The following is a 14,545-nucleotide window of genomic DNA, read 5'->3' on the forward strand; positions in this document are numbered from 1 at the left end:
TCTGCTCTCCTCTGATTGGCTGCCAGAACTGGGTGAATATTTACGGAAGTAGCAACCCTGAAGTGGTTTACATGAGAAATACAGCACTTTGCCCACCTTTTTCTTGGTAACATGCTAATATGCAGACAGAGGAGCATGATTCTGGTCTAAAGGCTGGTTTGTTGAAATATTGTGGGACATGTCGTGTTCTTGTCGGTGTGACGGGAAGTGTTGCAGCCCTGAAACTGCCTGTGTTGGTATCCCAGCTTCTGCAGCTTTCTGGGGTGAGCTGCTTCATATTCATTTCTGTGCAGAGCCTTCTTTAAAGGACTGGATGAAAAGTGAAACAATGAAACTGCTTTAGAGTGAGCTGATGTCTTAAAACTGAAGGTTTATTAAAACGTGATAAAAGAGTACAGACTATGACAAATCAATCAGGACACAGAGGAAATGTCCAAGATGTAGCCACTATCAGTTCTGCCCAACTCTCATTTTACCTAACCAAGTCTCTTTCAATAAACCACACATTATATCTCAAGCTGAAACATGTTCAAGCGCCCAAACAAAACCCCATCTGTAGTCTAGTTTCTTTAGATGTTATCGAGAGGTTGTCGTGTTTATGGCTCTGCTTTCAACATGGCATGATAAGGAGCTTGTAAACCTTATTCAAGCAACTGATCCTGATAGCTTAAGGGAGTTGGCAATTACCATACACAGGAATGTCCCAGGCTCCAAGCAAGGGATACACACAATCATTCAGAATATTGGCTATAATTTAGACTATGATTGGGTCAATGCTTAAGAGTTAAGGACTTGATACATAATGCTATATCACTGTCTACTACAGTCTACCTATGTAACATATCCAACAACCATACTCCCATGCATCCTAACACATTGTTTCTCTACATGGTGGCATAACCTCACCCTAACCACAAGATGGAGATGTTGCAGCTGTTAGTCAGCTGTATAAAACAACACGGTTATACTGTTGAACATCTCTCTTATTCAGCGACAGTATTGGTATTTTACTTTCACATCCAGCCGTTTTCCTTTAAATCTTCTCAAAGTACAGTTGGAATAAATGAACAAAGCAGTGGCTGCAGCATACTCAGCAGCATTAGCAGAAGCTGCATTCATGAAAACCTCAACCTGAGTGTCAATGGGAAACTAAAACAAGAAGTAAAGGAGATGCCTGTATTCCTCTTTAATGTGTTTTGCAACAATGATGAAAAAGGCATCCTTAATATTTGTAATGTGGATTCAGCTTGAGAGACAGAAACTCAAACCCTAGGAGTTAGACTAAGCAATGAATGTATTTTGATTTGATAATATTGTATAATTAAATGAAATGGCTCTGAGAAGTCAAAACCACATGCCAATGTGTTATTGTGCAACTCTGACAACACAATTCTGAGAAAGGTGTTCATGTATACTAAAGTGCAAGACCCATACATGTTCTCTAAGAGAAAGATCAGTTACTTGCCCTTTGTATGTGTCTCTAATGATTTGTTCCACCTTGTCAATAGCATAAAGCAATAAAAAAGTGTGCTTTTAAAAACCCTGTGACTGTCACTGTCTTGTTTTATGCTTAAGGTGGACGTAAGAGTAGTCACTACCGAACATGCCAAGCACTTCTACAATCCTGCAGAGGTCTCAGTAAAAGTCTACGATGACAAGGATGAGTGGGAGGTAAAAACTAACCTGTCAAATGTTGTAGTTAAGCCATTATGAACTGGCAGCCTACAGCAGTTTCTCAAGCTTGGTGCTACTGATAAGCTGACAAGATTGTGTAAGATTCCTTCAATTTAGATTTCAATAACTGATGTATTCATTTCAGAAGTTGAATCCGTTTGACACATATTTGAACAATTGGAAAACAGTCAATGTCAAGCTCCCTTCATGTTCTTGAAATTAAAATATAAAAGATCACAACGAGTGAATTAAAGTGTGGCGTAAATTATCCAGACATTGCGTGACAGCTATCAAATGGCTGAGGTCAGGAGAATGTTGAGACATAAAAACGTGGTCAAGAGCAAGGAAGATTGAGAAACTCTGGTCTAAAGTGTCAAGCTATCTAGAAAGGAAGTGAGGAAGTGTTTCTTTTGTTGTGTTGCTGACATCATGTCTCTGTTCTAGCTGTGGACTCAGAGGTCTGACCCTGTGTTGCACATTGAGCTAAGGCGCTGGGCAGACCTTTTTGTCATTGCCCCCCTTGATGCCAACACTCTTGGAAAAATTGCGAATGGAATTTGTGACAATCTCCTGGTGAGAACATGCACACATTATCTGACTCCCTACAAAGTGTTCTTTCAAATAATAAGTATTTAGATGATTTACTTGAAAAAGTTGATTGGTCTTTGTCATTGGCAGACATGTGTGGTGAGAGCCTGGGATACCAGTCGCCCTCTCCTCTTCTGCCCTGCCATGAATACAGCCATGTGGCAGCATCCCATCACAGCCCAGCAGGTGTCCAGGCTCACAGAGTTTGGATATGTGGAAATCCCCTGCATTGCTAAGAAGCTAGTATGTGGAGATGAAGGTGGGTTTTCAGTATAATACAAACGCTAAATATATTAAATGTGTACATGACATCACAAATGCAGTACCTTGTTGGATTGACCAAATCCATATAAATACATTGGAGAGACAAACAGTAGGAACAAATATATATTATACTCTACAAGGCATTGTGTTCTTATCAATTTAGTTTCACAATTACTTAGTTGAAATGCAGGTAAAAAAATAAACAATAATGATGATAAATAATTATTACCCGAAATGACAAATAAGTTGTCCTCAAGGGCAGTAATTATTATCATCACGCCCAGAGGTAAATACATATTTTTGCACGAGAAAGGGGTAATTTAGGTTAGGTTGTAGAAAGGTTCTAAGAAATTCCAGAAAAATGTTTTGGCAATTCAGCACTCACAACAGGAAAGAATGAAACAGAGAGGAATCAATAAAACACAAACACAGATATAGTTGATCAATTATTATTTCGTTGACCAACAATCAATAATAATGAAGAAACCTTACCTTTGCTCTCAAGCAGTGATAGTAATGCTCCGAGGAGTACAAGAATCACACTGCGTATATATACATTTTCCAAATGGACGCACACACAATTCTCCTTACATTAACTAACGCACAGATATGTTCCAAATGTCGACAGGTCATTATCTCATGACATTGTTATAGCAGAATGTTTAATGCAGCGTATTTCTGATATTCGTTAAAGATCACATGGTTTAGCTATATGATGTGTGTTACTGAGTTGGGTCACACACAGTTAGAGAGACAATGGTCGTTCTGAATTATCAATAGATGTATTCATTTTAAGCGAGCCGACACCGAGGTTAGAGGGAGTTCAGAGAAGGCCTCAGGTTATAAAAAAAGTTAACCTTTGTTTGTGAACTAATCCTAAGGATGTCATGAGATGATGACGTTTTAACATATACAAGTATAGCTTTCAGAGAGAAAAACACGTGACATTTGTGTGGTAAGCTGCATGATAAAATGTGTGTGCGTTAAACATGCTTAGGGAAAATGTGTGTGTTCATTGCAGTGGCTATATAAGCTGTATGATTGTTGCTACTGACGGGGGGAATTTCCACGATTGGCTGCTGTGGCAGTAGGTGATGTATTTCCCATTATTGTTTGTTTGTTGCAACAACTAAATAATAATTACTGATCAGCTATATCTTTGTTTGTGTTTTATTGATTCCTCTCTGTTTCATTATTTCCTGTTGTGTTATGCGGGTTCTCCACAACAACCTCTTTAGCAGTAATTCATATCTTGTCAGGATATGAACCACCTAACTAACAAACTAACTGTATTATAATCTGAGTAGCGCCTCTTTGTACCTCATTTGACCTTGGCGTCAGCTCACTTAAAATGAATAATTAGCAAAGAGGAGGAGTGGCTTAGCTTGACCCTGGATTCGGAGGGACGGGAGTTGAAAAGGGGTGGAGGAGGGTTGCGTTGAGTGACCTGAAATGACAGCTGTCAGAGGGGAGAGAGCCGAGTTTAAAGGGTTTGACGGCATGCTATGATAGGCTCTTGGGAATAGAGCGAAGTGATTGGCTAGGCTGAAGAGTGACGCCCCCGGTCACTTATTGAGAGGAGAGAGAGTAGAAACATGGAGATAGAAATACATGAATGAGTAAAGACGGTCTTCCTGGTTGAACTTGCGCTGAGCTTCATTTGCCCGGTACATTAAGACATCTCTGTTGCGTGAGTCCAGCTGCAGCTAAGCACACATCTTATTTCAGACAAAAATGTTCAACCTGAGAGGACAGTGACGTGGCTTTCTGTTTAGTGTTAATCTGGTCGGCTTTAAAGAGAAATGTAAGAACACAATTTATAAATGCCCTACCTACTTATTTGTCAACATGTGTTAGTATAAAGGAAAGGGGAAAGTACCCCTTAGTGCAAGTGGTTCTTCAAACTTATCAGCTGGCTGCAAATCGTTTTTAATGTCTTATGTACCTCCTATGCGTTTTTAACTATCTGTGGTTTTGTGATAAACAATGGCAATGGCTGATGCTCTAATGACTTAGTGTCACTTAATTGGTTGTAATCATCAAGGAATCTTGGTAAGCTACTCCATCAACTAAAGGTTCATCTTCTTCTTCGTGACCTTTTTGCACTCATACACACCAAGTGCGGAAGCTGTTCGGAAAAACGAACAAAACGCACACAAAACATAAAAAATAACTATCAACCGATAACCAAATAAAAAATGAAGATTATGAACTTTGTTATAACCTTTTTTTTAATCAGCAATCGGTATCAAATATAACTCTTTCTACAGTATACCATCACATCCATAGACTAATAGATATCTGAAAATCCTTTGCTTAGAATTAGTTGCAGAAGCAGGGGTAGTTTGCAATACCAGCATAATATGTCTCTGCACAACAACACCATGTGCTCCCTCTTCTGTGCGGAATGTGTTTGTGTAACTCTGTTTATGTTACTCTGTTGCAGGTAAAGGAGCCATGGCAGAGGTATCCACTATTGTCAGTGTTGTCAAACAATATCTTCCGATACCAGATGAGTCATCTCAGAAAACATCCACGTAACATCTTATTGTAAAATGAGGGTTGCACTATACAAGACAAATATCAAATAATCCTGTTGGCTTGTCTTCAACACAGACATGATAAACTGCTTTCATCTATTTGACCTCTTCTAGTTTGGAATGTGTGGGTTTGTACTTACCTTCACTGACAGCTACCTGAGTTTTGTTGCATGGCAGGAACATGTAAATGTTCTTAAACCCATTAACACACAAACACTTAAACACATATAAGTACAACTATTTGTTATTATCTTCCATTACTCAGCAAGTGCAACCTTTGCAGCATGATGAGCCAGAGTAGCAAGAAAGACTTGTGTGGGAGTGTGATTTTACCAATGGCTATTAAAACGATTTAGTGCAGTTTGTTTTTACATGAAACGTCTATTCATTATTAAATGATGCAGCCATTTCTGCTGTGACGCAATAATCCCAATGTATGATAGTACATTTCTGTGGTTCACAAAGCAATATTTCATTAGTGACATTTAATCAAGCTCATGTAAATAAATGGAAAAATATAGTTCATGGTATAACACTTCCTCCACACAGGTATAGGCACATCATTTTGTACAAATACGATCAAATAATATTCCATCTTTAAAAAAGTAATGGTGATTTATGGGCTTGTCATCGACACACTGTTGTGTCTTTGACAACACAGATGGAAAAATACTGTCAGTGTCAAAGGTGAATGACATTTGGATTAAAAACGGAAATTCAACCACATTTGCGAACATTTTATTTCCTTGATTTTTTCTTAATAGCAAAATGCCTCGGTTAAGGTAAAAAGGTTTCTTGTTATTTTTTTGTGAGATTTGCTTTCATCAGCAAATTATGGAATTTCAAACATTTTGTCAGTGGAGATATCAGATATTTACTGTATAGACACAACAGATGTGTACTTGAGCAAACGGTCATTAGGCAATAAAAAGTCACCAAATGCACGCCCTTATAAGGTCATCCATTTAAATGCGCACAACGCTCTCCTTATTTGAGTATTTAGAAGATGTCATGGCTCCTGAGGGGTTAATTATGTGAGATAAGCAGCGGAAACGTTCCCGTAGGGCAGACTGGCTTTACTGCATACATAACATCAACGTGTCAACTGAGGAATGGATGTTCTAGAGTCAATGACCATTGGGTACTAGTCGTGTCTTCTTTTAGTAAACATACTTTTATTTTGTTTGTGCTGACACCCTTCCAGTTTAATATTTGGTGTATAGGTGTTTATGATGATATAAAGAAGGATATTTATATGGGTTGTACGGTTTTTTCACCATGACTTTTCACCATGACTCTAAGCGCCAAAGGTCAAAAGGGAAGAAACCCCATGGTTAACATACGTTAGACCTGTTTATCTCTCGAAAGCCCTCCATCTCCTAACACAGCAGTCTGAATTGTGTCAAGAGAAGCCAGACCAGAATGTCAAACCAAACCAGACACGGCTTTGTTTATGTTACTGAGTGGAAGCAGATGTTTTTGAAAAACTATCTTACTTGTAATAAACTGAAAGGAACTCATCCTTGTAGGTGGAAATCTTGGAGGTATATCTCGTCTGGAGTATATCATTGTTGCAATTGCAAAAGAGATTCAGATTGATTACAAAATAAATCAGCAGCGTTGGTATAAAGTTCATTTTTACATCTGACCTCTCTTGTTTTACAGCACTATTGAGGAACATGGAAGTCTTCCTGGTCACATGCATCACCAGGGTATCATCATTTGTATCTCTTTGTCATCGAACTGTGAACATGGACTTTTATTTAAATTAAGCTGGTAATGCTTTATTTGCATATGTTTTCAAGGTAATGGTTGTTCTATTTTATCATAGTTAATGTTTGTTCTCATCAAATCCAAAGGCAGGCAGGGGAAATTTGGTTTGCAAATAGCCCGGGGCTTTTAAACTGCTGAGCTGTCGAGGTTTCAGCACATGGCAGCATGTGAATGGCTCTCTAGATGAAAAACATCCCCCCCTGAACCGTAACCTGTCCTGCTGCTATTGGCTGTTGTGTGTTTCTGTTAATGATTCCAAAAGAGCATTACATCAGCCATACCGGCAAGGGAAGTGTTGCTGAGACTTTGACAGCTCTGTGGAGGGTACAGCCTGCAGGTGCACCTTATAAAATAACATGCATGTTCTCATAACTACGGACATATCTTCAAAAACGTAACACAATTGTCTTATCGTCTGCCACTTCAACACCTGTTTATCAAAATATAAACAAGAACTTGCTGAACAGACTTTCAATAATATTATTGCATTCTCAGCCTATCAAACCTTGTTGTTTTGAGATTTAAAAAAATGCATGATAAAACTGTGAATCGCACACATTCTAATACAAATACTGAAGGCTGACCTAGAAAATGACAAAGCACTAAGTGTATGAGACTCATTCAGCAACATACCAACTTCATTTTCACCAGTGATTTATGAGCAATACTAGTTTGTCATTCAGCACTTGTTTGTTATTCAATTTGGTTAAATAATGACCTAAGTTGCTCAACAATGACTTATTAGAATTATACTCATTCCAATATCAACTATCAAAGGAATAGCTAAACATTTTGAAAGCCATTGTTGTTACCTTGGGTAGTTGAGATCAAGTTACCTGAGAACAAAAAGCATTTGAAGTCAACACAACCCCAGTGCTATAGAACTACTAATATTAGATACAAATTAGAACTAAAATAAAAAACCAGAGAATAAGCAACATCAGATAGTAATCCTTTAATATCCTATAGGAGAATGAAAGAATATACAAAGAGGCATGGCGCCTGAAACTGGTTCTGCATAGGTTAGTGGGTTTAGAAAGGACACGGAAGGGTCAGGTAAAGCACATGACAATATTTGCATGAGAGAAGAGATGTGACAGTTGAGTATGCAGCAACAGATTTTTTTATCTGGAGTTCACTACAAGTAGGATTTTTTGCCATGACCTTGAGCTTATTAAATAAAAAAACAAAACATCTAACATTTGTTATAATAAAAAAAAAACGGAGAAGATGAAAGATGTCTGTTTGAGGTTCAGCTAAAAAAAGACAGACTTCCACTATCATTTGTACACATTGCGTAATGCATACTTTTCATGGTGTGCACAGTAGGGTCTATTCTACACTGTACAGACACGGAACGACAAACATGCAAAGCACCTATATGATAACTTGTTCTCTGTGACACTTTGTGTACACGCTCAGGTGTGTGTCTCCTGTGTGTCTGTCGCAGCTCGAGCAGTCTCTCTGGGCTCAATAGTTCCTGTCCTGTGGGAGCGTTTCATCAGAAATACATCCTGAGAGATCACCTGCTCTACTCCCCATGTCACCACAACTCTTCTTATTGACTCTCAGATGTTTAAAAGTGGTAAACACACAAGTAAAATGACTGATTTACATTTGTCTTGACATATTGTACTTGTTTGTGTATAAATTGTGAACTTTAGATACATATTGCAATGTTTGTTACAACAAAACATTACAGAAGTTGTGCCTTGTCCATTCAAAATGTTAAAAAGGTAAAAACGAATAAAAGTCCTGACAATACATTTTATTGTGTTATAGCTGCCTTTAAAAGAAAAATGACAATGACATTGATAGCTTCTTGGGGAAGACTAACACTTCTTTGAGATAATTTGTTAACCTTAAAAACGGTGTTATCAATTATTGTATGTTGACAGATATACAGCACAAGGAAGTTTCACAGAGGGAAATAACCTTCAGCAAGAAAGTACTGCCAGTAAATAAGAGGAAGTAGATTTTAAAAGATAATCCACCTTTCAATATGCGATTCAACCCATCGCATGTTTTTTGCATCATTTTTGCATTGTGTGTTTAAGCTACTTGTTGCTGTTTCCATATGGCACATTGTTAGCCCCTTAATGTTCTGTGTTGTTTAGCCTTAAGCTGAAATTCCATGGTAACTGGAAATGAGGGAGATGTGAAAGCTCTCCGTGGGGAAAGGTTCTGCCTCCTCTCCTCAGTCAAACCCCCTGCCGAGCGCGTCTATACCTGCGGGGCCACAGGGACTGATGGAAGCAACCAACTTGTCTAGACTAAACTGAGGCGTCACATGGGACACACAAATTAGCCTCCAGTCCACAAGTGAGGAGGGACTGGTATGATGCAAGTGCGACAAGATATGAACTCATTCATTGGAGATTCAAGCTAGTGGAAGAATTTAAGTTGACATTAATGTTGGATTGTCTGTGTCTTATTGTAGTGATATGTAGTTAAATCCAACATCACTATTAGTGTAAAAGCATAATGCTCAAGGATAAATGTGCATGTGTTGAATAACAAGATGTGAAACAGAGACGGTCTGAGGTAATGGCTGACCTGATTTTAACTTTGGTCAACCAAAGTCAACCATTAACTACATTAGAATGAGGTCAACCAATGTGAGTCTGTGCCAGAGTGTTCTTTTAAAGCTGTGTTCTGTCTACACATGCTACCTATATATAATATATATCACGCTTATTTGCATTAACAAAAAAACCTCTATGGAAATACAGCTGTGTGACAGAAGGCCTAATCGTGGTGTTTCATGGCAAAACCTGGAATTGGATAGGTGTAGGATACTCCAAACTCTTAAAAACGTTCCTTTATCTGTGCCAAAAACTATTCAGAGTGAACCTTTAACACCTCTGTAATGCATTCTCTTTATGTAAAGCAGTAACACTCAGTCTGTCAGGGGCACCCAAACATGTTTAAGCAAAGTGAAACACCTAAAACATATGTGATAAGTAGCATGCTTGCAGAAAGACTTTCTTCATGTAATGTCTTATGTACATATATGTATGGAGTGAAATCATAATAACTTATTAATGTTGACCCCCTGGATTTCTCTGACGGCTAAATGGACCAAATTCTGATTTGGGAGAAAATAAAAAGGAGAGAGAAATCTGGCTGGAGAAATAAATAGCACATGTTGGCGTCATTTATGCTGGGGACATGAGCCCACCACATTGTAAAATGGACAATTTTATCCCCCCAAAGTATAATGTCTTTAAAATGTTCTGAAATATAACACATGTCAACACTTTGGATTTCTTACCCAAGATAACATGTACAATCTCAGAACAGTTTGCACGCTTACACTTTATTTCTGTGAACCAAATTGGTGCACTTTGGACATGTGACGCATTTATTATTATAAAGCCTAACTGTACTGCACTTTTCTTTTAAATGTGTATCTAGAAACCTTTTTTGTAATTATATGACGATCCTGTGACGGCCATGGCCTGCTGATTTAGCAAAAGAGATATACAGATCTGTTTATTGTGACATTGATGGCAACTCACAATTTATTGATAAGAGGTATAAAGGTTATAAGAAATGTTGGTTAATGTATGATTATTTGGCATTGGGTGCGCAATACACAAACTGAACAAATTGGTATGTTGAATTTACTTAATTGTATTAAGGTAAGTGGTTGCACGAAACAAATGTATCTAAATCCAGATATATTTTTTAAGTTCACTGTAATTATTATTTGAGTAATTTCAACTAAATTATACTTATAATTTCAGCTCAACTATTTTGAGTAGAAATTCCAACCAAAACCCATGTTCAGTATACTAAAATGGATTATGTAACTGTAACCTTTTTTCTTTTAGTACATTCAGATCAATTCAATCGTCTAATTTAAAGTTGAATTCAGTTAAACATTATTAACCATTATTACTATCTTAACTTTCAATATATTAAAAATAAAACAAACATCTCTTCAACTCTTACTTTATCGTAAAAAATGACATAACATGAAGCATGAGTCTTCTGATTCGATAAAAACAAAATGCAACTGACTGGTCTCCACCTCTACCGTCTGTCTCTCCCCCCTTCTGTCTGTGTGTGTGTGTGTGTGTGTGTGTGTGTGTGTGTGTGTGTGTGTGTGTGTGTGTGTGTGTGTGTGTGTGTGTGTGTGTGTGTGTGTGTGTGTGTGTGTGTGTGTGTGTGTGTGTGTGTGTGTGTGTGTGTGTGAGTGTGTTTGTATGTGTGTGTGTGCGTGCGTGTGTGTGCGTGTGTGTGCGTGTGCGTGCGTGCGTGCGTGCGTGCGTTTGTGTGTGTGTGAGTGTGAGAGTGAGAGTGTGAGAGTGTGAGAGTGTGATTACAGGAGTGGAGACAGGGGGGTGGGAGCCAGGCTGCCAGGTGTCCACTATCCAATCTACTCTACAGGGTGGGTTTTTCACGGCGGCCATGGCCGTCAAAGCCCCTCGGTCTAGCCGTAATGCCCCACAAATAATTGTACGTCCTACGGCCACCATGGCCTTCGGGCACCTCACACTGTTAAAATCTCGAAGTTGCTTTAAAAGCGTCAGAACAGTGGTTTCTGAACTGCATTATGCTGCGTTCACAACGGACGCGATGCGAATATTTGCATTGCGACCCTAACCCTAACGCAGAAAGACGGCAGGCAAAAAAACTTTTAAAATGCGTGTTTTCTGAATGGAGATTGGATTGATCAGGCTAAACTAACGTTGTAGCTGCTCCGTCCGGACTCACAACAAAGTCCTGAAGACAGAATTAAAGCAGCGACTGTATTCGCCATGACACAGACAGTCTGTGGTTTGTACATGTTTAACTTTTGTCCAGTTTCTGAACAGATATGAGGAGCTGTGAGGAGTTGATTAAAGAGACTCTCTATCTCGTGCACACACACACACACACACACACACACACACACACACACACACACACACACACACACACACACACACACACACACACACACACACACACACACACACACACACACACACACACACACACACACACACACACACACACACACACACACACACACACACACACACACACACACACACACACACACACACTTCAAAGTATTGCTTGTTCATACATTGAATGTTGGAGCTTCACTGTGCACTGCCGAATGATGTATGTGCAGAGTTTGACCCTTGAAGGCTGTTTCTTCTGCTCTGAAATTGAATATATTTGTTACATATTAATATAATTTTAGATTTTTAGATTTGATTTCGGATTGGTGAATGGGAGAAGTAGTAGATGGAAAACATACCAAACACTAGTTATTCAATGTAAAGTATTTCATTTTATATACGGTAATACTAAGGAGGCATAGGCCTATATGATGATATAATGTTTGAAATTATTGATATTAAAAAAGTGATTTGTTTTCCATGTCACTCATGTGTTTTTCTTATCAGAAAGTCAAGTTATTTATTTGTAAGCTCCAAATCAAAATGTTTCCCTCAATGGCCTTTCCGCCCTGAAAAAATGTGTGACACCAAAGGCCAAAAGGCCTTGCCCCTAAAATGACGAAAATCCAAGCCTGGACACAACAGTCGGGTCCGTCGGGACGTGTTCTTTGGTGTCAGATTGTTGTGTAGGGGCCTTTATAGCAGAGGTGATTTGATTGTGGACACATGGCAGCCTGGCTCCCACACCCCTGTCTCCACTCCTGTAATTAGACACACACACAGACACACACACAGAGGGGAGAGACAGACTAGGCAGAGGTGGAGGCTATTACAGCAACAAAGTGCAGTGGAAACAGTGGCCGTTTATCAATGTCGAGGAGACTTGCTTGGTAGCACATGTATGCTGGGCATTTAAACAGTCCTTCTGCGCCACTCGATGACGTAGTATGCTTGAAATAGTGGCTCTGGAGCAGCTTTACTCGAAATTGAGAAACGGCCAGACTTAGCGAATAAATCATGACATAACTTGAAGCGTGTGACTCAAACAGCTCCTCAAGCAACGCTCCTCTGAGGACACTGAAGATGTCGTCAATGAAAACATCAGATATGTGGAGCGCTGAGGAGAATGTAACCTACAAAGAGAGAAAAGGGAGGGGGGGAATCAAACATTAGTGATGGTGTTTTACAGTCACCTCTGGGTCATGGTGATCTGCATCAGCTTTGATTACAAAGCCATGCACTTCAAAGCAACTGTGTTTAATTTAACAAATAATTCAGGGAATCTCTAAGCAGAGTAAACTAAACGAAAACCCAAATAGTTTGCTCAAAAGTTGAAGAGTAAGGAATTTGTTTGTTAAATGGACTTACCAAAACATTACAAGGTCCCCAAAGAGTAAGGTTCTGTTCCACATCACACCAACATCAGATAAAAAACCTGCAATAAAAATAAAGATGAGCAGAAATTAAAAATAATAATAAATGAAAAAAGGTAATTAATTGCCAATGATTACTAACTTGTGTTAGGCCAATGACTCACAAAACACACAGTCAATAGCTTTATTGTTAGCTAAGCTACCTGCTTAAGTATAATATAATACACCCTAGGCTATAAATTAGCTACATGCGCAGACAGGAAATCAATATGTTAAATCATAAACATATTTTAAATAACAGTAATTTTGCACAGGTGTGTCCATCAACATGCGTTCAGGTTCAACCCTGTTACCCAACCCTTTTTAGATTGGCACAGGAAGTGAAAAAACTGTAAATCAGATGACACAGTGGAAGTGACATCAGCAAGCCATGTGCTAGTGCCATGGGTAGACCAAAACTAAGTCCTCTCTTTTATTTTTCATATTTTTACAATCTTTTCAGTCTTAAAAGAGTGTGGCACTCTGACCCACTCAACCCTGTTACTGATATTATCAGAATAAAGCATTTTAATTTCAAAGTTATTTTTCTTGCATTAGATATCCAAGTTTGTCCTTGCATTGAAAGCATAGAAGTAGCATTACATGCTACATCTAGCAATAATTCCTGAGGTTAAAGCTCAAATTAGCATTGATTTTCAACCCTGTTACTATACTTAGAGTAACAGGGGTAATTCTTCATTGGAAAATATACATTTGATGCCTAGCTGGGCAAATCACTTTTTTTGATGGTTTATTATCTGTTTTTCCTAAATACATTAAAAAAATTATAAAATAAAAGGTTCATTTTTCAAAAATGTTGGTGTCTAAATTGTCCTCCAATTCTGGAATGACCCATATGTGGAAATTATCATTATTAAATCTGTTTTTCAAATTACTATGAATGAAATTAACTTGTTTTAAACAGTGACAATTAAAAAAGATAAGGATGCAATTACACTTTTAAATCTATTAAAAAAGGCTATAATAAAACATGTAACATCTAAAAGGGGTCAGAATCAGTTTTTTATCTGAAATGTGTCCAAATCACACGAAAGCAACTTGTGTAATTGTTCTAATAAACAAACAAACTTTAAGTCCACTTGTGTCATCTGCAGCCAGCTGGCAGCCGGACACGAGCTAAAGCCAATGGGTGATTCTCTGAATCGGCCGGGTGTCCTTTGAGTCCCCCAAGCTTACTTGCAAAAATGTTAATGAAGGAAACTACAAAATGTATTTTAAAGCAATGAATTGATGGAACAGGTTGTTTTGCATCACAATGTAAAACGTGTAGTGGATGGCCTATATATATATTTTAGTATGCTAGTGCATTGTCAACGGGGGCGGGGGGCTCGCTGCGGGGAAACGGTGGACCTCTGTCGCGCAACTTCAGTGATGC

General features: G+C 38.5%; 1 protein-coding gene and 1 long non-coding RNA gene across 3 annotated transcripts; one reads left to right on the forward strand and one right to left on the reverse strand.

The window, feature by feature from the left end:
* The first annotated feature begins 7 nt into the window (after positions 1–7).
* On the forward strand, positions 8–8,603 carry ppcdc (phosphopantothenoylcysteine decarboxylase). 2 transcript variants are annotated; one of them, XM_079681681.1, is made up of 5 exons: positions 8–263; positions 1,576–1,671; positions 2,119–2,247; positions 2,353–2,521; positions 6,732–8,603. In XM_079681681.1, exons 1-5 carry the CDS (start codon positions 120–122, stop codon positions 6,836–6,838), a joined length of 645 nt encoding a protein of 214 aa, XP_079537807.1. In that variant the 5' UTR covers positions 8–119; the 3' UTR covers positions 6,839–8,603. The 2 variants fall into 2 exon arrangements, with proteins under 2 accessions (XP_079537807.1, XP_079537808.1); XM_079681682.1 differs by lacking the exon at positions 6,732–8,603 and adding an exon at positions 4,973–5,792.
* LOC307039545 lies at positions 7,780–14,519 on the reverse strand. The gene is made up of 2 exons (XR_013808257.1): positions 13,106–14,519; positions 7,780–12,870 (listed from the first exon to the last, which is right to left on the reverse strand). It is a non-coding gene; the product is annotated as an uncharacterized lncRNA (long non-coding RNA).
* Positions 14,520–14,545: the final 26 nt, after the last annotated feature.

This window comes from Notothenia rossii (genome assembly GCF_949606895.1).
Source record: "Notothenia rossii genome assembly, chromosome: 5".
Taxonomy (NCBI): Eukaryota; Metazoa; Chordata; class Actinopteri; order Perciformes; family Nototheniidae; genus Notothenia; species Notothenia rossii.

Coding starts and splice junctions, on each gene's coding strand:
- ppcdc (XM_079681681.1), top strand. CDS start 120: ATGCAGACAGAGGAGCATGATTCTGGTCTAAAGGCTGGTTTGTTGAAA. Junction 264..1,575: donor AGCTTCTGCAGCTTTCTGGG/GTGAGCTGCTTC, acceptor TTTATGCTTAAG/GTGGACGTAAGAGTAGTCAC. Junction 1,672..2,118: donor ATGACAAGGATGAGTGGGAG/GTAAAAACTAAC, acceptor TCTCTGTTCTAG/CTGTGGACTCAGAGGTCTGA.